The sequence below is a fragment of the Ailuropoda melanoleuca genome, chromosome 13 (genome assembly GCF_002007445.2).
Source record: "Ailuropoda melanoleuca isolate Jingjing chromosome 13, ASM200744v2, whole genome shotgun sequence".
NCBI lineage: Eukaryota > Metazoa > Chordata > Mammalia > Carnivora > Ursidae > Ailuropoda > Ailuropoda melanoleuca.
In genome coordinates this window covers 89,250,748-89,274,307 of record NC_048230.1, presented here as the reverse complement: position 1 = coordinate 89,274,307, position 23,560 = coordinate 89,250,748, and the positions used below count along the sequence as shown (strand labels likewise).

The 23,560-nt window shown below is 41.9% G+C and overlaps 1 protein-coding gene across 5 annotated transcripts in view; it reads right to left on the bottom strand.

Moving 5' to 3' along the window:
• The window catches only part of CFAP61 (cilia and flagella associated protein 61), a 293,467-nt gene that overhangs the window by 132,321 nt on the left and 137,586 nt on the right, over nt 1–23,560 (bottom strand). For all 5 annotated transcript variants that reach the window (XM_011225478.3, XM_034641778.1, XM_034641779.1 and 2 more), the window contains one exon: nt 2,538–2,665. In XM_011225478.3, coding sequence (XP_011223780.1) covers nt 2,538–2,665 — 128 coding nt within the window. The remainder of the gene's footprint in view (nt 1–2,537; nt 2,666–23,560) is intronic.

Sequence of the window (23,560 nt, the reverse complement as noted above, 5' to 3'; positions counted from 1 at the left end):
CAAAACAAAACAAAACAAAACAAAACAAAACAAAACAAAACAAAAAACTCAAAAACATCACCCTCACTATTCCCCCCTCCCATGGAGCTACATCCTGCTATATTAGTTGATGACTTAAGGCAAATCCTTTCAGCTGCCCCAGCAGCACCTTAGCACTTGAGGAAAGAAGGACATCACGAGGGAAGAGAATTTATGCAGGGACTGCTTTTGGTGTCCTTTGAAGAGGACAGATGCTTTGTAATTTTTTGGTATGTACATCATATGAGGACAAAGAGTTGTCTGTTTTGTCACCAGATGACAGGATTACCAGATTTTCTGGAAAAAGAGGTTGCTGTACTGGGCCTCACGTGGGCTTTCCGGGAACTACAGAGCCCCAGCTGAGTCTGATACGGCAGTGTGGAAACATCAGGAGGACAATTTTTCTAAATCTTGCCTCCAAAATGTGGGTTCAATCCTCACTGGGGGTCAATGTTTGGTGATCATTTCCATTTCGTTTCAGGTCAAATCATTTATAACATCTAGTTCAAATAGCAGTTAAGCTGGTAAAGTAAAATATGCAGTAGGTTACCTATGGTGATTGCTGATTTAAAATAATTAGGGAAAATAATGAGAAAACTATTTCCTCTGTGAAAGATTCAAGATCCGTAAACTGATACCAGTTTATTTTTAGCATCTGTAATCTGTGTAATGATGACAGAAAACTAGGAGTACTTTAAAATGCTTTAAAAAGGTCTGATTGAGAAATTTAATCAACCAAGTACTTATATCCCAATTTCTACTTGTCTTTATATTAAATCTAAGTTGATTCCACAAAAAGAAAATTATATGTATATATCTTAATGTAATCATTCAAAATAAGATGTAATGACTAAGTATGTAGATGAAGGAAGATTTCAGACCTGTTTTTGCTAACTTCTTGAACTACTATAGTTTCACAAGTCCACACCAAAAACTCATCATTCAGATATGGCCGCACATGACTTGCTGTTCAGAGTCTAGAGAAGAGACGCCTCAGAATGAGGAAAGCCCTCAACTGTAGCATGACTTACATGCGAAAATGGATATTCCTGGCTGCTTCTCGTTATTTCATTCTTGCAATGAAAGATTGCTATAAACTGACTACGATATTTAAAGCATATGAGCTCTGTTGCTGATTTCAATAATGACATGTGACTTATTTCTGATTAACTAGGGGTATGTTCCAGATAATTGAACAAACTGGCTGTAAAGTGAAAAAAAAATCTTTATCTGGTTAATGTGATGTCAAATGAGCAAAGTAACCCTGCAGGGTTAGCTCGTCTCCTTATCAACCAGGGACAAACACCTGTTGGGGTCATTTCCTCCTTCCCTTTGCTTGTCTAACCCCTCACAAGGCCTTACGCTTGGGCTGGTACCTTTGTTGGTTGGCTTCTGGAGGAGTTGGGGGAGGGGGGACTGCTTTCTCCCATCTTCTGCTTATCTCTTAGCACCTATAGTTTTGAACAGGAGCTAAAATTTCTCATGTGATCCTGAGTAAAAGATTTAGAAAAAACTAGACTCTTGATTCAGAAGTCTGTGGTTCTCCAAAGCCAGGGTCTTTTAAGACATCCATGAGACTTAAAAAAAATAAATAAATAAACGAGGAAACCAAGTCCGAGAGAAGTGAGGCAACGCATCTAGGGTTCCATGTCAGATGGTGGTGATGCCAGACCATGAACCCAAGTTCTGGGACAATAACCTAGGGCTCTTCCTGTCAGGGAGGGGCTGAAATTCAGTGAGCAGATGGAGAGCTACTCAGGGGAATCTGAGGACCTTTGGGAATTCCCTATGATGAAAATGGGCTCTGAAAGGAAATCCGTTTAGTGCTGTGAAGGTAACAGAACAATGCTAAAGAGATGAATGGGCCTCAGTCTTCCCTGTGGAGTTTTCCTCTGTTCCCTGGCACCCAAAATGCAGGGGCTGGAAGAAAGGCCCATCTGCCAATTCTGAAAGCCTATCTGTGTTATGCAATGTCAAAATTGGTTCCCAAACCTGCCTGATTATATGGAGCACCTGTTAAAATACAGAGTACCAGAGCTGTCCCTGGAAGTTTCTGATTCTGTATGTCAGGTGCTGGGCTTGGGAACCTACCTCTTTAACAAATGCTCTAGGTGATTCTTATGATTCAGCCAATAAGGGAAACACAGTATAGGCTGGGGTTGGAAAACTTCTGGAAAGGGTCAGAGTATACATATTTTAGGCACTGCAGGTTAAACAGCCTCTGTTACAGCCTCTCAAATCTGCCACTGTATCAAGAAAACAGAGACAACATATAATTGACTGTGACTATGTTCCAATAAAGCTTTATGAACAAACGCAGGAAGAAAGCCACATTTGACCCAGGGGCTATAGTTTGCCAATCCTTGGTCTAGACTATTTCACTGATTCATTAATCCACCTAGGCACAGTATGTGGGGTAACACAAAAAACTCAGGTCTTTTCTTTCAAAAAACCATCTCAGGTATAGAAGAGAAGAGACCCTTTAAAAACAAATCAATAAATAAAGTAAAACAACTCACCAAAATACCAAAGTCTCTAGGAAGGAAATTCCAACACTGGATGCACCAACCACAACAATCTTGGCATTGACAGTTATTTTAGGTTCCAATGTCAGTTTTCTGTTCGTATGGTTCAAGGCATAATTCAACTGTAATAAAAGATACAAAGAGAAAGAGAGACCTAAGGAAAATGCAGCTGAGTCTGAGCTCCCGGACTGGCAATTATGTAGAGTTATTTAACCAGGACATTACCCGCAAATCAGACTGAACAATGCCTATACACAGCCATAGTGACCTTTATGGAAATGTATTTTTAAGACAGTAATGTAAGAATATGGGAGTATACCTAAGACCTGGTCTGGATCACATCAAGATGCTTGGTTTACAACATTTTTGCCTTATTGCTGATGGATGTTTCCTATAGAACTGAGGCCCTTTATGGTTAGAAACAATAAAGTAATAATAACCCCACAAGAAGACAGACAAGTTGCTCCTTGAGAATCTGGAGTTTCGTGAAAGATCCTTCTGTACAAGATTACCTTGAAAACTTGAACAACAATTAGATTGTAATTGTTGGGTAATTTAAGACAAGTATTAACTCTTTCCATTCTGCATCCATCACACTACTTAACACAGTGCCTTGTGCACAGGGGTTCAGTAATATTCATAAAATGACAAACCTCAGTTGAATGACAAAATGACAAAAACATGTTAGCAAATAAGGGTTATTCAATATTGTAGATGATCTGAGGTCAGGGAGAACTCTTAGAAGCAGAGAAAGTAACTGGTGGTCATTTGAATATCCATGTTTGAAAAACTTATCTGAGTTGATTTGTTTGATTCACTTTCCTACAGAGGCTTCAGTGGAAGCAGTAAATGTACAAAGGTAGGTTTTACAAAGTGATGGTGGGGTATTCTTGAAAGAATGTTAGATTGTGTCAGAAGACCATGGTTCTATTTTTAATTCATTAATTCAACACACATTTTTATTTGATTCCTACTCTGGTCTGGAAGAACTACTGCTGACTTCTCATCAGAAACAATGGAGGCCAGAAGGCAGTGGAATGACGTCCACACCAATGCACCCCAGTCAGTTAAGTTCTCATTACATTAGCATTAATTCATCCTATAGCTCATAGATCTTCAAATTCCAATAGACCAAATCTATTTTGCATTTTCTTAAAATCCTGAGTTACTAGGAGTTTGGGAGTCCTGTGGGCTAATGGTAGAGTCCTATGTTAAACGCCTTCCCGTGCTTGAGGTAGCATGGGTATGGCCATGTGTTTTGCCATTTACAAGGGAACACGTGACATTTAGAGGATAACTCCCTTCTCTCTAGCTCTAGCTAGGCTAGCAATATGGAGGTAGAAACAGTCTTGACCCAAATAATGTAATGTAATGTAATGTTTGGAGATTTTAGGTTCTCCATAATTAATGCTGCTGATGCCTCTCAGCATGTTCCCACCTTTAATGAGGCACATTATGGATTTTGGAAGAGATTGAGCTTGCCTCCATCTTTCAGAGGGGACTCTGACTGATATAAATCAAGTCGCATAATCCCACCCTCTTTGCTCAAAAATTGGCCCAGGATAGACATATGACCTGTGTTGGCCTAATCACAGTGAAGCCCAGGACTTTCTTTACCCCAAATTTTTATTTAAATTCTAGTTAGTTAACATACAGTACATTGTTGGTTTCCAGAGAAGAATTCAGTGATTCATCACTTACATACAACACCCAGTGCTCATTATATCAAGTGCCCTCCTTAATACCCATCACCCATCTAGCCCATCCCCCACCCACTTCCCTCCATCACCCCTCAGTTTTTTTTCTCTATCTTTAAGAGTCTCTTATGGTTTGTTTCCCTCTCTCTTTTTTCTTTTTCCCCCCTCCCATATGTTCATCTGTTTTGTTTCTTAAATTCCACATATGGGTGACATCATATGGTATCTTTCTCTGATTGACTTATTTTTTTTTTTTTAAAGATTTTATTTATTTATTTGACAGAGATAGAGACAGACAGCCAGCGAGAGAGGGAACACAAGCAGGGAGTGGGAGAGGAAGAAGCAGGCTCATAGCGGAGGAGGCCTGATATGGGGCTCGATCCCATAACACCGGGATCACGCCCTGAGCCGAAGGCAGACGCTTAACCGCCGTGCCACCCAGGCGCCCCATCTGATTGACTTATTTCACTTAGCATAATACAATCTAGCTCCATCCATGTCGTGGTGAATGCAAGATTTCATTCTTTTTGATGGCTGAGTAATATTCCATTATATAGATAGATAGATAGATAGATAGATATCACATCTTCCTTATCCATTCATCAGTCGATAGACATTTGGACCCTTTCCAGAGTTTGGCTATTTTGATAATGCTGCTATAAACATCGGGGTGCAGGTACCCCTTTGAATCAGTATTTTTGTATCCTTTGGGTAAATACCTAGTAGTGTAATTGCTGGATTATAGGGTAGTTCTATTTTTAACTTTTTGAGGGACCTCCATACTGTTTTCCAGAGTAAGCCCAGGACTTTTATATGATGGTTGAAAAAGAGAAACCTCTTGCCTTCTAGATAGTATTGGGGTATAGATGGGAAGTCTGAAATAGTACAGTCATCATGCCACCAAGAAGGAAACCATCCTGGTTGAAGCCTCAAGAGAATCACAGAGAAGTGGAATAGGAATTCCTTTCAAACTCTATCTGGAGCCCATGCTACCTCTCAAGTCTTCAGTTATGTGAGCAACAAGTATCAGTCAGCTATTGCCACAGTAGTGCTGCATAACAAACTACTACAAAAGGCATTGGATTAAGATAGCTGTCATTTGTTCTCACTGATGCATCTCTGGGTCATCTGAAGTACATTGTTGAAGGCTGGCTTCAGCTTGGTTTGGCTCCAACTTGGCCTCACATGTCTCTTATCTTTATTTTGATGAGAGATAGCTGGCCAATGGGCTTATGGCAATGGTAGAAGTGCAAAAAGTGAGAATAAGGTATACTTCCTCAGCCTGGCCAAAGCAAGTAATGTGGCTGAGCCCACCACCTACAAGAAGAGGAAAGAGACTCACCTATCATGGGAGGAACCTCAAAGGCACCCAGCAAGGGCATAGCCAGGGAGGGAGGAATAGCTGGGGAGAATGATGCAGCCCACCCTGTTTTCTTGGTTGTTTAGGACCGTTTGTTTCTTTTATATGCAACTAAAAATTCCTTAAGCAGACACATTTTCTAAATGACAATAATGAATGTATCGTTTGGGTGAAAAAATGTCTGTTCTTCAAATAAATATCACTCTAATCTGTTCTATAAGAATTTCCTAAGACATGTCAAGGAGGAATTTTTTGAGAAAAGCAGTTAATTCTGGTATCTGTGGGTGCCACAGATGTACCGTGTTCTGATTAATTTCCAAGACCAGCAAGGTGGCAGCCGATTCACTCTAGCCAGCCTTGGGTCTGGTGGTTTACAGCAAGAAAGACTGGAAACATAGATGTTGGTATGATGACATCTGATCACAGGTCTAATTAACAGACTTAAAATGCCAGCATCTTAACAGAGGTCAGAACTCCAAGATTCCTTCCATAGGAGGTATGTTCAGACATTCCCCTCTGCTATCTGGAAGCGCATGCAAACACTGAAGCATAGTCAGTAATGAAATTCCCTGGTAAAGAATTATACCCCATTTATGAAACAGCTCCTGTATCAATGATACAAAGGAGGCTGGGGAACAGAACAGAATGGCTTTTGTTTCCCACACAATAGCTTTAACACCAACAGCTGCCAGGCCTCAGAAATCACCTTTCTAACTGCTGAATACACAAAGTGGCCTCGGGGTGTCAAGAGTTAGCCATCAGTACCAATGATGGTGGGTGTCTCAGGAGAGTGATCAGGCATCACAATGGTTTTCAGTAAACCAATGTTGTGTCCAGGCTTTAATTAAAAACATATTCATCATCAGGTATGATGCAGTGGCCTGAAAAAACCACATTTTTCTTTTGTTAGGATAGATGGTTTTTAAATACCTTGAAAAAAATTCTTCCCAGCCTGGAAATATCTTTCAGTGACAACTGCAAATGAAGACTCCTTCAGCTGCTTTATAAAGGGTTTATTTTGCTCATAAGCAGGAGTACAAGCCATTTTTTAAGGAAAGTGGAATATTTCCTCCCTTTCTGTTCTTTCAAACTACAGGTTTTCATCAGGGGAAAAAAAAAAACCAAAAAACCACAGCAGGTATGTAAGATCCTTTAAGTCAAGCCAACTCTTCCTTTTCTTCATCTGAATATCCACCAAAAATATCCCACACATTGGAGACCTAGTTTTTTTATTTTTGTTTTTTATTTCCTTAATAGTGAAGTAAAAATAAAGCTTTCTCTACTGACTCATATTTTATAGACAGAAATTAAATGTGCCTTGTGTTAGTAAGTTATGTCAAAGATAAAGGAGACAAAATTCTGTAAGCCATTTAACTACATACCAAATCAGTGACAATATGGGGGAGAAAATAGATTTTTACCCCATGTCTTGGGAAGACACTTGTAATTCTTATTTTTCTAATGACTAAGTTAGCATCTTTAGACAAAGGAATTTTTTTTCAGATTTATTTATTTGAGAGCGAGAGAGCAAGAGAGAGAAGGGGAGGGGCAGGAGAGAGAGAGAAAATCCTCAAGCAGACTCCTTCCTAAGCATGGAGCCCAACACAGGTCTGGATTTTATGACCCTGAGATCATGACCTGAGCCAAAATCAAGAGTTGGACGCTTAACTAACTGAGCCACCGAGGCGCCCCAGACAAAGGGATAATTTTCAATGTAGAGATCAACATGCATCCCAGCGAGAAGGAATAAAACACATAACATGGTATGTAAGCAGACCTTCTAAGGCTAAAAGAAGTGTTCCTTGAAATTGACGATGAATCTCATAATGAGTTTAAAATGCAGAACCGCAATTCAATCCCAGACAGGATTATGGGATATCCCTGTTAGAAAATTCTAGAGCTGAGCTTGAGGTGGGGGAGGGAAATGACAACAAAGGTCAGGTTGAGAGGGACAGGAGTTGAGATGAGAAAACAGGGAACAGAAATGAGCACAAGATTAAGTCGAAACTTATCTGTAATATCTTGTGAGCTTCTGAAACAGAAGACATATAAGTGAATGAGCCGTTAGAGGAGGTTTTGGCCGCTTTGGTTAATTTAGTTGGTTTGTTCACTGCCCTCCACTTAGACTGTTTGCTTCCTGAGGTAAGGAACCACATCTTTGTTTTTGGAGGTGTTTGTTTTGTTTGGGTTTTGTTTTGCTTATTTTATCTGAATTATTCCTGCCATACATTTTTTTGGAGATTTAATAGATGGCAAAAGAGTGGATATATTAACTTTTCATGAGCCCTTATTAAAGAGTGTTGACATAATTTCTACTGTTTCAAATTTTTAGCTGGTTCTTTGCCAGTTGCTTAAACGAGCAAACAAATGATTTAGACATAATTACAACTACTTGTCATTAAATCTGATCTTTTTAGTGAAAATGATATTGATATACATAATCAGTTGAATTGATGCCCTGATTCACACACATTTACCATGAGACCTTAAATACATAGTTTTGAGTTTTATGTATGTTTGCTAACTGTTTTGTGTGTACAAAAAAATTGGTCGAAATGTAATTTTCTCTGATACACACAGACCTTAGTTCTGTGTTTCCACATCTGGTTTGGTTTCTCTTATGCACTTAGAATGAGCTAGAATGAGAATAAAAGCATTATTGAAACTCAATTTCAGTAATAAATCCAAAATCAGAAGTTACTAAAATTACAAATAAGCCAATAAACTAGGAAGCAGTCAAAATAAATATAAATGATCCTACATAATAAATCCAAGGTTCATACTAAAATGGAACATGACAATATCTACAGTGAATTTTTTCTAATGATACCGTTTCATTTGGAGATTACCTTCAACCTCCAGGATCATTAGACTGGGCACCATTAGCCCAGTGGCAAGGTTTGGGCTTGTTTTCTTAATTCTGCTACTGGTTGAAATTCTGAGCCTCTTTTCCTTAAATATCAGTTTCCTCAGGTGTAAAATGGAAGTAAATTACACAAACCTCTGCCTTCCTCAGCAGGCAAACATGGGAACTATTCATTAAACAACGTCTACAAACACTTTGAGCTTTTCAGGCAAAGATGTTACACAAGGTAAAATTGCACATCCTCTCTCCCATCTGCAATATGAAAGGCAAATCTTTGAAAAACACATTTTAAAAGGGCAAAACAATGAGCTCAATTTTCAGCTCCACACCCATGTATATATATTTTTTCTTACAGAAAGCTTCCAAAGACTTCAAAGGGAGTTCTGTCCATGCAAGAAAATGGAATATGGAGAGATTCAAAGCCATTAGGAATAGAATTTCTGAAATTCTTAATAAGCCTGCTTTTGCTTTATAAATGTAATTTTTTCCTTATGCTTCTCCATTCTCTTTTCTTTTTGAGAGGCCCTCTTTTTCCCAATTGGATCAAAACAAATGACAGATTGATATCCGTGTCAGTTTCAAAGTCCCAAGTTCATAAGTTGAGCTCTTTGGGGCAAAGTATTACAATATTTACCAAATAAAGATGGGGTAGAGATGTACAGACATGTAAAAGAGAACGAATAAGTTAGAAATCACTTCCACAGACACAAAATACAATTTTGAAAAGCCTTTCATCTAAAATCATTACAAGGGTTCAAGAGTATGATACGAACACCAAGGCCGCTGTCCTGGCAGAACAAGAGGAGGCTGTGAGGAAGACGCCATGATTTTGAGCCTTGCTTTTTGAAGGATTCTCTTAACTTTCCCAAAACTTTTCGTAGCCCCAGCACTCCAGAAAAATGCGAGCTGTTCTGCCTATGGAATCTGCTGAGAACAATGATGACCCAAGGACACTTTCTGGCTTGCATTCTTCACACGGGCAAGAGCACACCCCAAATCGTGCTACATGGGCAAGTGGGCTGTGCTTAGTGCAGGATCGCTCCAGGTACACTCTAGGTACTCATGAAATAGTTGTGAGGTGAATGGAGCACTACTTTTGCCTCTGCAGACTTATTAGTAATATACTACCCAGGAAGAATTGTTAAAGAACTGTATGCCTTTAATTCCTTTACATTTTTTCCATTATCCTGGGCAAACAGGTAGAGTAGAATAGATTCTTGTGGCATACTCCCACATAGATTGAATCCTAGCTGAAGAAAAGAGGATTCCTGTGTCTAGGATGCACATTTTTTCTCACATATTGGCATCCCTGGAATCAGCCTCACAGTCAATGTCATTTTAACCACTGCAGTCAGCCAGGCAGCAGCAGTGACATAATTCCTTTCCTGAGCGTGGGTGGCTCGGTCATGGCTATTCATTGGCATCACTTCCGGAGAGTCCTCTGCATTATGTGTAGAACGTGTGTCGAGTTTAACTGCTACTGACAATGTTTTCACAAAGATTACAGCATGATTTGGCATTAAAATGAACACTTATTGTGTTCCCATAAAGGCCCAGAAACTGAACAGCAGGGTGCAAATTTGATATTAGTGAAGCAAATATTAGTCATTGGAGGAATGGCTGTAATTCCATATTTTCTTGCAACGTAACAATCAAGTGCTTTACAGGAGCAAATAAAGGATGACAGATACCCACAAGTAGATTCCCGTGTTACATTTTGTTACTGAGACACATGCAAAAGTTTTATTCCCTTCACATAGAAAACAGTGCAATTGAAGGGAATATAAATTGCCTCTCCTCTCTGAATAGTTGAAAGAAATTTCAAAGCAATAAGACTTATATGACTGATTCATATTCTGTTCAGGCCTCCCACTAAAACATTGTGTCACACCTCAATTTGCTACTTTTTTTTTTCTTCATGGTACGTAAAATAAAGGTACACCTTATAAATCATGGTGCCTTAGATCTGATGCAGTGATTAACTCACTTGTTTTTAATTAAGTAACTGCCCTGAACAAGCCTCTCATAAAATCATTAAAAGTATGATTGCTCTGATGCATACACGAGCATTGGCAAGGGAGATCCACTGTTGGCTTTTCAGAAACAGAGATTCACTGATCCCCAATGTCGGACATGCTGGCACGTGTACCAAGATAACCTCAAATGGCTCCATGGTTCCCCTTCCTACCATGAGTCAAGCGTTGGAGCCTCTGCATCACACTAATTGAATTTTGTCCGGCATGTTTCCGCTACTCGGCACTCCAGGTATCATCTTCAACACAGTGTCACCCACAAACTGAAGAAGAAATGACTTCTCCAGTGTGAACACACAGGGAAAGGCAAGAATGAAGCAAATCCATGGAAGGAAAGTGGTTTGTGGGATCAACGACCTGACTTTGTGTTGTTCTCAAAGCGCAAATTACTAATACCTTACATATATATCTCTTGAAAAACTTCATTGCTGCTTAATCATTCTCAATTTCTATATCCCCATGAAAGACCCGCTTGTGGTCAAATGAAATGAAGGTATGGCCTCAAAGGTTTTGCAAACACTCATATTCAAAAGTGATGGAAGGCACTCTTCCTGTTAAATTATGCCTTTCTGAAATGATGGCATTTTCCTACAGGTATCCAAAAATAAAAACGGTCCTCCAGGCATGAAATAAAAAATGCACGTATGTATGTGTTTATAATACAGAATTTGACTCTGAGTGTCTTAATAACTATGTAAGGAATCAGAGAAATAGATGAAATAATCTGTGATAAATTTACTTTCTTGAGATTTTTGTTAATTCAAAAAAAAAAAAAGCTGTATTGTTGGTTATTTTCCCTTTCTAAAAAAGTGAGAGTAAGGTTTATGGAGAATATATGGGGTATCATTTATCTGAATACTATTTGCTTAAAGAAGTAGGTCTTCAGGTCATTCTTCTCTTTCCGCCCCACATCATAAAGGGTGGGACAGGTGGCTTATCAGGGATGCCCAAACAGCTGAAATGCTTACAAGATTTTGCATTTAATATCATGGAATCAGACTGGAATCTGCCCTTATTCCCACAGAAGCAACTTACAAATACATAGCAGAGAGTTACAAAGTCACAGTGTCATGTCCCCAGTCAGAGAAGTAACTGGAAAAAGTGTTTGTATGAAATCAGTATTCTAGCAACAAAGCCAGTCTAACGTGGTGGAAAAGGCAGTTGGATACATGGAACGATTCTAGCATCAGGATTAAACCCATTCAGTATCCTGATGCCTGAAATTCTTACATCAAAACTTTAACATAGAGCTTAATGCAACGATGTCAACGCAACAAATACATATTAAGCATCTACCACATGCCAAACACTAGTCTATGTGCTGAAGTAAGAATGAGGCATGGTTCCTACATTAATTCTCACTAAGTCAGGTGACAGACCTGTAAACAAATAAAATGCAGTGATAAGGGTAGTGTGTCAGGAAGCTATTGCTGTGTAACACACCAATCCAAAATTCAGTGGATCGAAAGGACACACATTCCTTTCGTTCATGACACTGTGGATTGGCAGTATAGGCTGTGCAGAGCTAGGCAACTCTAGACGCAGCTGATGTTTGGGTGGTCTAGGATGGCAAGGAAGTCTTTCTGCGGAGAGTGCCAACTGAGCTGGATTTAGAAGGATCAATAAATGTCCAGATGGACAAGGGAGAGAACTTTCTGGATGAGAGGGAAAAGCCAGGACAAGGGTCTGGAAGGGTGACACCTCCCATTGAAATACAGATCAGTCTCTATAAATGCATTTTCAGAGGCTGTCCTGAGAAGGCACAATGGTCCTGCCAGGGCAATCCAGGAGGCAGACACAGAAGGGGAAGGAGGGGCGGAGCAGGGGTCAAGAGAGAAGGCTGGGAGAGAAAGCCCATGACCAACTGTATTCATGCTGCCATCTCCCACCTCTGGACACAGAATAAGAAGAGAACTTTCCATTCTCCTAGGGAAGAGGCTGTTTGCTCGGGTCGCATACGTGGCTATTTGCACTGCTGGTTTAGACCTCTGGTTCATTTGTTAGGAAAATGATACCCATGGAGGAAAAGAAGTCATTTTCCTGAGCACCTCTGTCCAAATGAGTGCTGTCCCACAGATGCAGATTTTCAGTCGTGCTGTCTCCCTACCATTTCTTTATTTTCACCCCTGGCGATTTTCAACATGCTTGCATGTCCTGGGAGCAAGCTAAAATGCCTGACTCTCTTTTTCATTCGGAATGTGTGCCTTCAAGCACACTCTGTCTTTCAGTTAGGCTCATTATTCCTGTTGACTTCCAATTGTACCTCTGAGTTAGTCTGAAGAAATTAAGTCTGTCTCTTTCATCTCAATGCAAACAATGGTTTATATTCTTTTTCACATGACTTGAAAACTCTGCACACCAAAATGTTCTCTGGGCTTTTTTGTGAGAGCAAGGCACAATGATTGTTTTGAAAGAAGAAGCCTTTCTGAAAATTCCTATGGAGAATGCTAAGTCTAAAACCAAAGTTCAAAGGCATGTGGTCAGAATCAATGGGATAGCCTCTTGTTTCAAGAGGAAGGAAGACAACAAACCAGCATCTTTTGAAATTGAAACGAAGGGAGCTAAGCAGAAACCTCCATAGGAAGAAACTGACAAACAATAAATGGGAGTGGCCACTGCCCAATTAAAGTAGAGATACATTTTAATAAAACATGGTAGGCTAATTTCAGTCATTCAGTTGTTTCACATCGGAGCTGAGAAAGTAAAAGGTCTTGGTCCCACTGCTAATTCTTGTGAAAAGATGAGGCCATTGCATGGAAGAAATTAGTACAGAAAATTTCCGCTTTCCTTCTTCTCCTCATTCTTTGAATCAATTCCTAATGATTTTGATACTTTTTAGAAACACTAATTCCACGTCTCAACAGAAACTTTTCCCAAATAGGCATTTAAATATCTGAAATTACAACACACACACACACACACACACACACACACACAGCAATAACAATCCTGCTGTAATTAATTAGTACAAAAGGCCTTGTCATGCCTGGAAGGAGAGCCGGCTTGCCACTTTTGTGGGAACCACCTATGGGATGGCGGGTGTAACTTTCAGGGTGCTTGAGACTCCACACACACAAAATCAAGCAGGAGTCCTTGGGAGAATGTTCCCCTTTGCTTTACTCTGTTCTATATTCAAACACAAAACTATTTTCAAAAAGAAATCCCCTAAAATCCCCCTTGGTGAGATGGAAGGGAATAAGCAAGCATACTGCCCTGTCTTTACACCTGTGCACCACTGACATCATGCTTCAGTGCAAAGACAAGCCCGCACTTTTAATTTCTCACATGAACGTCAGCGGTAAACAGTCCCAGCGTTCGTGTTAATGACACCATCTGGCGCCTCCCATAACTGTGTAGCATTCGGCTTCCAAACAAGATGTAATGGCAGCAACACATGAAACCCACTGACATTTACAGTAAGGAAATTTATTATCAGTCATCGGTTTGGTATAAATGTGTTTGCATGACTGCTGGGGCTATAAAATCGTCACCTTTGCCAGGCAAGCGAAGGTGCAATAAATAATGGATTTTAAGCCATGCATGTACTACCAAATCATTAAACATTTATCACACGGGCACAATAGCATCTTCAGCAACAGTTACCACTTGAAAAATTAATGCCACTTTGGAGGGTTAAATGAAAACCATTTAGTCTAAGCTTTCATGATTTTTAATATGGTTTGGTATAAAATACAAGGATTTTTTCATTTTTCTTTTTTAGCTGAATATGATATTTATGTAAATACCTCTTTTACGATGATTTTCTCATGAGGAACCACCACCCCATGCTCTTTTGTTAAAAAAAAAAAGACTCAAAAATATAAGCTGAAACGTTTCTTGAAAAAAATCATTGTTAAAACCTTTTCAAAACTAGAAATGACACAAGAAAGGTTCTTTAGGAATCAGATGGCATTCTTCCCTTTAAAATCCTTAATGGATTAGTCAGTATGGTTGCAATTAAATCATTTTAACTTTGAATTAAGGAAATAAGTAAGTATTAAGTCAAAACCCACCAAATCCCTCGAGCAATCTAGCCCATTTGTCCCTATTACTTACTCCTTTAAAATACTCTCCCTACGGGGGGCCTAATGATTTTCTTTTATATATTTGTTCATTGGGAATCCATGGCTTAAAAAAATTCACAGAAGTAATAATTCAAAATACAAATAGACTGGGGGATGGTTATTTGCTTTATGGAGAATTTATCAAAGAAAACTGTTCAAAGGAACAAAGAGGAACCTAGGTAGGAACTGGATATTTATTTTCTTCCTGATCATGGAACAGCAGAGGTGGGAAGTCAGTGACTGCCCCTACACAAGCCTCCCGGTGTGGGAGGTCAACCAGCAAGCCAGGCCTGGCCTGAGACAGTGTGCCCAAGAGGCTCTGTCAAGGGATGCCACAAGGAGGACAGATTGCTAAAACACCAATATACCAACACGTGAAATGATCACCTAGCAAGAGGAAATAGAGACAGCTCTATGTTTGGTGAGCGGCACTACTTTTAAAAACATAGTTTGAGGCAGAAGTCAAGAAATGACTGAATTAGAAATATCTAGCTCAGCTTGTGAGAGAGGCTTAGCTCCTTGGTGAGAGCTCTTCTGTAGTTTTTATGGGCCCGCAGACTGGGATTTCCCTTCCCTTCCCATGCACACACCCAGAACAGGGAGGTGGGGAGAGAGCCCCGGAAGGGGCAAGATGGTCTGCACAGCATGTCAGGAGGCCTGCTCCTGATCTTAAATGGAAAGAATTGTGGAGATTTCAATGCCTTCATTTCCAGGAACGACTGTGGGTCAGGGGATTGCCCCTCTTTGTGTGCCTTACAACTAAAATCCAAAGTTTGGTTAAGGTGAGGGCTTCCTTGGTTGTTGGGGAGAACTCCTGTGGGGAGCGTCCCTCCTCCGGAGAACAGGAATGAAGAGATCCCTGCAATGCCCCCCATGAATACACATATGTGCACTCCTCTGCTCGGGCATATGTGCCTGCCCGAGCAGAGGAGTGGGTGGCCACTTGCCCTGCCAGGGACGCATCATCGTTTCATCCATTACAAAAAATAACAACTTGCATGATTAAATAGTGGGATTGGGTGGAAGTTAATCCACCGGGGATGTTGTACGCTCATGAAATAACAAGTATTGCTTGAGCCTTGACATTAAAAGTACCAAGTAGGGGAATTTTTCTAAAGCTGTTTCTCTATCCAATACCCTGTGTGAGGGCACACACCGGCCTGGTCCTTCCATCTGTCACTAATTAATTTAAATATTTCCTAGAGTTCTAGTTGTCATATTATGTGTTCTGGAAATGACTATCAGGGCTCTCCCAGCGGTAGAGAATCAACAAATAACACCAAGAAGACCTTGCTCATTTCTTTCAAAGTTACGTCAGCTCCCATATACTTTATTAATCACTCTGCCTCCGTGTGTGTGTGTGTGTGTGTGTGTGTGAGAGAGAGAGAGAGAGAGACAGACAGAGAGAGAGAGAGAGAGAGCACATGCGAGAGCACACTATGGCAAAAACAGCTCTCCTGAGGGTGTGATACAAGCCGACAGACTGAATGCAACTGTGAAATGAAAAAACAGTTAACAATGAAGGAAGAGAAACAAAAAGCAATTCAACAGATGCATGTCATTTTTACTCTTCAGTGTGGATCGGTTTTTCTTGTTAATTATATCACCTATTCTTTCCTTATATTGATAATTACATAATTACATGAAACAGATGGGTGACAGAATGCACCCAGATGGCAAGAACGTAAACAGGCTTACAAATTGCTTATTCTTGAGCATATTATAAAGAATTATTTAATAATACATAGATTTCTATACTCTACACATCTGTTAAGTAAAGCCTTCAAAATAGCAGTTACTTTGTCATTTTTTCTTAAACAGACACAAAGCCCTCCCCAGGAATTCCTGAAGCCAACTGCCATCTAGGTAAAATATTTAACCTTTTCCAAACATTTGGGTACCTGAAATTCTAAACCCTATTTGAGTTGGGGTTTTTCCCTCCTTTATTAAAAAATAGAAGTCACTGTTTCAAGAGGCATGACAACTCCACATAGCTCTGGTTTGGCTTTGAGCAAGCTATGGAAGGTTAACAAGAAAAGGAAGATTTAAATACAAAATTTGAAATGTTTAACTGCATCTGTTGGGGTTCTTGCATGAAATTCATTTAAAATAACAGTGAAGGGGCGCCTGGGTGGCTCAGTCGGTTGAACCTCTGCCTTTGGCTCAGGTCATGATCTCAGGGTCCTGGGATTGAGCCCCACATCAGGCTTTCTGCTCAGCGTGGAGCCTGCTTCTCCCTTTCCCTCTGCTTCTCCTCTTGCTTGTACTTTCTCTCAAATAAATAAAATCTTAAAAAAAAAATCAAAGGCAAAGCATCAGTGCTGTGTCATTGGGTGTGTCCCCATGGGAGTGTGCCCAGGTGGAGGCAGTTCTCATATGGGGGCAAGGGGCAGGCCCAGGGACAGCCTAGGTTTCAGGCAGGTATGAGGAAGGGAAATCAGCTCCTTCCTCCTGCCACCCCCCACCCCGCCCCCTCAGGTCAGGTCTTTGCTTAAATGACCCTTACCAGAGAGGCTTTCCCCACTCCACTTGCCCACCCCTCATCCTCCATCCCCTCCCAGGCTTTCATCTTGCCACCACCTGGCACGGAGCACCCCTGTGTGTCTGTCCATTATGTGCCTCTCTCAATGGAACACAGGCACCAGGATGGCAGGAATGTGTCCACTTTAGTATTGTAGCCCCAGGGCCAAGAGCAGGGCCCAACCCATGGTCAGCACACAATAAACCCTGATGTGACGTTCAAATGACATAAATTACGTCTCCACCTCGGAACTTCCTAGCCAGAGATAGAGAACAGGTCCCGGGCCCATGTTTAGGCAGAGGAGTCTGTCCAGGCAGGACAGGGGTGATTCCATGAATGGTAGGTTCAAACCCTGGTGTGTATCAGAGTCTAGACAAGTGATGGGCTGGGGTAGAGAAGAAGGTTGAGGGAAGGACAAACCCACTTTGCTTGGGGGAGAACCTGGATAGAGGAGGCAGGGGTGAGGAAGAGGATTGCAGAATCACCTGTGCTCTAGGGGTTGATAATGTATAGCTATAGATGTGGCTGGACTTCCAGCACCCTCTAGGACAATATTTGGATGGTGATTCTGTGTGCTGTGTGTGTGAGAGAGAGAGACAAAAAGAGAGAGAGAGAGAGAGAGGGAGGGAGGGAGAGAGGTTGGCTCATAAGAAGCACTTGAGAAGATGGACTTGAAACCCAACTATGTGCTCTATCATTAAAAAGACCTCCTTGACTATCATAGGTGCCTATGGGGATTAAATGAGCTCATCCTTATAAAGAATATGAATAGCATCTTTCACATATAACACTTACAAATGTTAACTCCTATTAACATTTCTTCTGACTTTGCTTCGTTTTTCTTACTTTTAGCATATTTTTTATTTGCAGAGAAATACAATGAGACCAATTGAATAGTTTCATTGATTTAATGTTTTGCTATGTTTTATTTTGCAAAGGATGATATTCAAAACTTTTTTTTAAATTTCCTCTAACACTAGCACAACTATTTTTGTTTGTATGTATTTTCTTCCTGCTTTTGTCATATGCATGCATATTTTTATATAGTTGAAATAAATCCCTAATTAAATAACAAAAACAAACTTAAAAAGATGCATTTGATTACTTAGGGCCTGGAGATTTTTTTGGACTTTGGGCTTGGTGGGCTGTATCCCCCATCTGTTCTCCAGTGGGCCGGGTCACCAGAAGGCAAGCACGCTGGGAAAGAGAAGCCAAGCCGCTCATGTCCTGTCTCACTTCATGCTCAAGGGAACCTGGATTTCAGCCTGGCTGCCCAGAGAGGGGCCAAGGGTCCTTGGGCCCAAGGCAGCATCCTCCAGCACAAACAGCTCTGGCCCAGCAAAACACATAGGAAGAGGGGAGACGGTAGGAAAATCCCCATGAAGCATAGAGTCAGGTGCCTACACCTGACAAGATAAAAGGAATGACGAACCAAGGTCACAGGCAGGGCACTGGGCATAGAGTTGAACCTAGCTACCCAAACACCTTCAGAGTCTGGCATTTGCTCCTGCCTTTGGGGTGAATTAGATCACCCAGGTGACATGAAGGGAGGGGTGAGCTGTTAGAAGTCAGGGGGCCGCTGGCTGAGGTCTTACCAACACAGAGTGACCCCAGACCCAGTGTGTGGGGAGGGAGGCTGTCTAGTAAACTATTTAAAATAGTTGCCAATTATATATAATTCCATGGGACACTATCGGACGTCATTTGCGATCTGCTCACAAATTAAAACCTTTAATAGGAAATGCCTGGGGGTGCTTGGGTGGTTCAGTTGGTTTAGTGTCTGACTCTTGATCTCAGCTCAGGTCTTAATCTCAGGGTTGTGAGTTCAAGTTCTGTGTTGGGCCCCATGCTGGGCATGTAGCCTACAGGAAGAGAAGAGGAAAGAAAGAAAGAGAGAGAGAAAGAGAGAGAGGAAGGGAGAAAGAAAGAAAGAGAAAGGAAGGGAGAAAGGGAGGGAGGGAGGGATGGAGGAAGGGAGGAAGAAAGAAAGAAAGAGAGAGAGAAAGCAAGCAAGCAAGCACCTGGTTCAATTTTCACAATCAACACGCATCTCTGGTTTCACTGGAGCGCTGTACTGAGGTCAGTGAATAGTGGCGACAATGGGGATGGTTTGGGCCAGTGGAGATTCACCAAGGTGACGGGAGAGTGCTGCCCAAGACTGGCTCCCTGGCAGCATGGCTCCTTCCAGTTAAACACATAAACTACGATAAAAACCTCGATTATAACAACTACCATGGAGATCATTTCAACGCACTGGATTATATTACAAAAACAGAACAAACAAAAGCCGGGACATGATTGAAGAGTGCAAGAAGTAGGAGCAATGGTATAGTATGTAATTTATGTTTATTACCAGGGGTTTCAACCACCTGAACAGCTCGGGTCTACCTGCGCTGTCACTGACTCATGTTTGAGATCTCCAACAAGTAGCAATAAAAAACCTTTATGGCTCCCACGCTCCTTCCATACCTATTTATTCTATCTCTCTTTTTTTTTTTTTCCTGTTTTTAAGCCACCCTTTTTGTTTTCTTCTTGCTTATTAAGTTGGTTACCATGGAGACTGTGACATCAGTAATCTTGACTCAGCTTAATGGTCTGGAGGCAACAGACAGGATAAAGATTTTTATTTTTCCTTCAAAAGCTTCGACCCCAGAGAACAGCACCAGTGTGAGGACAGAGGGCTGAGGGCTTCGAGCTGCTCCTGCAATGGGGGAAATGTGCCGGGAGCAGGCACGGGGGGCGGGGGGGTTCCCTGGGCCAAGGCATCCCGGGGCGGGCAGGAAGGTAACCGGAACTTCCGTGTCCAAGGCCCACTTACTCCTTTGCCTCTGATATCTGCAAAGGTCACTTTCCCTTCAGAGTTGGTGAGTGTGTAAATGAGGACAACAAAACTCAGACGGCTTTATGAAAATTACTAAATTGTGGAAAACTTTGAATCCGCCTGAGCTCCATGGGAATGTATAACCTCTCTAGGTTCCTGGCTGGCTTCTCTGTTTCCCTAGTCTTTTGCATCTTCCTAGAAAGCGTATCCTATTTTTTAAAACTAGAATTTATTTTTAAAATCATTTTATTTATTATCATCATGATAAGCATACTCTTTAATTCCTATCCCCGATGCCCCCCTCCCCCCATCCCCTTCTCCTCCGATAATCATCAGTTTGTTCTCTATAGTTCTTGGCTTGTCTCTCTCTCTTTTATTTTTTTCCTTTTTTTTTTTTTTTAAAGATTTTATTTATTTATTTGACAGAGATAGAGACAGCCAGTGAGAGAGGGAACACAAGCAGGGGGAGTGGGAGAGGAAGAAGCAGGCTCACAGCGGAGGAGCCTGATGTGGGGCTCGATCCCATAACGCCGGGATCACGCCCTGAGCCGAAGGCAGACGCTTAACCGCTGTGCCACCCAGGCGCCCCTATTTTTTTCCTTTTTAAACTATAATTTATTAACAAGATACAACATCTAAAAGCTTTCATGAAAAGACCTAAAAGTGACATTTATAATACTTTATAATATATGCATCCATGGACGCAAAACCACTTCATAATGAATGGAGCTATGTTTTTATAATTCTGCCATGGGCCAGGGGGAGCAGGCCAGCCTCATGGGGAGCCCTCTCGGTCTGCAGTCCGTGTGTATGTTACTGTTATCATCATGGGGGGGTACTATTTCATATTAACAGATGTATTTCATTCCTGTCCCTGTTGACTCATGACCTCTCCCGACCCTTCAGGCGGCAGCCAGGGGACACCAGCCACTGGGCAGGCATGTTGCAGGAGAGTAAGTGGGTCAGTTCTCTGCTTATTCATTTCAAAACTGATGGCAGACTGCGAGAAGGGTTTTGAGTCGCTAAAAAGCCAGACTTTTGAGTATCAGAAGTCAGAGTTGATGCCTCAAACGACAGATTTTAAAAGAACACATGGTGACAGCAAAGTCTGTTGTCCCAAAACTGGAAGGGGGAGGAAAGTAGGAGGAAAAGAGAGACAAGTATAGTACAGGCCTCTCCTTCCCTCTGGTTAAAACCATAAAAGTGGAAGAAAGGAACAGGATCCTCATAGAGTTTCTGGAGACTATGGAAGCAGACCGTGTACTTCACAGGAATGCCCCTGCCACCTGTTTTGAGGAGAGTGGAGATGGCTGAGGGTGGTGTCAGGGCAAGAAAGAAGATGAGGCAGGTCATGAGCTTCTAAAGCCCAGAAGGGGGCAGGAGGGAGGGAGGCAGAGAGGGAGGCAGAGGGGGTGTGGGGCAGAGAGAAGACAGAGAGGGGTGTGGGGGAGAGGGATATATATTAAGAAAGAGAGAGAAGGAGCACACTCCAGTCAATACCAGTCAATACCATGCCTGACTCAAAGAGTTCTCAAGGCTGCGAAGAGGGAATGTCCCCACTGCAAGTAATCAAGTGCCAACTGGGGACCTGGATGCCAAAATGAGGAATGGGCTGAGGACAAGCTCAAGTTCTCAAACCCTGTGGATGCCTGTGAGGACAGGCACTACCCAAGCACCAGACAATGGCTCCCCCGACCACTCCATGCCCTCGTGATGCCATGATGCTTCATGGGCTCCTAAGAACTGTGATGTCTTCCCCATTGGGGGTGGGGGAAAGACAGAAAATTCCTCAGTGGACTCTATTTAAATTTTAAATGGTAAAATTTACTTGGAATTGATGGAGATTACTTCTCCCATCAGGTGGAGTGGAGACTCCAAGCAGAGATTCAGTGGAGCCGGAGGAAAATGGGAAAATGGAAGACTGCCATTTTGCAGACCTCATTATCTGACTTGAAACATTTATATCTGACAAAAAAAAGAGGGCTTCCTGCATCCTGATGATCGCCTTAGATAAAGCAAACACATTGCAAAGAGAAATCACCTTTTAAAAATGGGGAACCATAACTTTCATTTTCAAATTCCAAAACTTCATGTTTTTCGATTCAAGAAATAGTAGCTTTACCTTTGACCTAGCCAAACAGTTTCCAGGAATTTACTGAAAGGAAATAATGATGAATGTGCTCAAAAATAATAAAGATGGACATGATAGCATTGTTCATAATGATACATTTGGATGAAAACTGAAATGGCCAACATTAGGGAATTGGCTACAAACAACTGTGGTGAATCTTGGGATCTGGCACCAGGACACTGCAGGCCCAAAGCCTGAGCCTAGCAGCTGTCTGGCCTTGGGTAAGTTATGTCCCACAGGGTATCAGAGGAACGAAGACAATGGATGCCACATTCCAAAGAAGCTCCTCTTGTCAAAACTGTCAAAGCAGGTGGACAAGTACTGGTTAAACCACTTTTAAACCCCTCATTCACAATGAGGATATAAAAACATAGGAAGAAGAGATAGAAGATTCTTCTGGAGATTTCCTCAATGAGAAACATTGATATGCTCTGGGTCAGATGCCACTCTACCCCAAAGAGGAGACATGAGGTGGCCTTGTCTTTCACTTTAAGTCTCAAGACCCTCACGTGAGTTCCCACAGTTGGTGGGCACAGCAGACTGCTATGTGACTTCTGCCCAAGAGATCTGAAAGACACGACAGGCAGGCTGGCTGCTGCTGGGTGACAAAGGGAAGGTGGCCTGCAGCAGCCATCTCTTGACAGGTGTGAACTTTTATCGGAGGTTCTTCCTACAGAGCCACCTCAAGGGGAAATTAAGACTCAGGCTGCAGAGCTAGAAGTGCATTGCCTGCACGAGGGGATGCAGGTGGGAGTCCCCCAGTGACAGGAATCTCTGAGGAAATCAAGCACCCACCATGAGAGGAGGAGTCGGGCCCACAGAGCAGGAGCCTTCCGATGACTGTAGCAGACAAGTGCGGACGTCCTGCCCCCCGAGCTGCTCCTCCCTGCCCTGGCCTCCCCAGTTTCACAAGGACTAGGAATAAGAAGCTAACATGCTTTAAAAAAAAAAAAAAACACTGAACTATAGTGAGCTAAACAGATGCTCAATAAGTAGGGTCATGGAGAGTTAGAGAGAAAAGCGCCTCTCCGCCCTCCTTCCCCAGCTACAGGCTTCAGCAGGGGGAGGGGGAACGCTAATCTTCAGGTGAAAATTGAGTTTTGATTACAACAGGAAATGAAACTGGATATTTTGTGGGATGAAGATGAGGTTTTGTGATTTGGAGTAGGGACCCACACAACTTTCATGACCTAAAATTGACCAGAAAAGTCACAGGCCTGGCCCACTTTCCACCTGCGTACAGGGGAAAACCTGGCCACAGTGAGCATATTTACAGACAGCGGAAGGCAGAAATCAAGCGGCTTCATCATTATTCCCACATGCCCTGCTGGGCTTAATGCTCTGTTACATAACCTCTCCTAACCTGTTTCCTCCATTGCAAAATAGGCACAATGACACCCCGACTTCTGTGAGAACGGGGTGAGGCGATCCGTGCAGGTGTGTGACACAGAGCCTGGCACAGAAAGTACTCACGGACGGTTAGGGGTTGCTCGTCATGGCGCAAGTGCACCATGAAAAGGACAC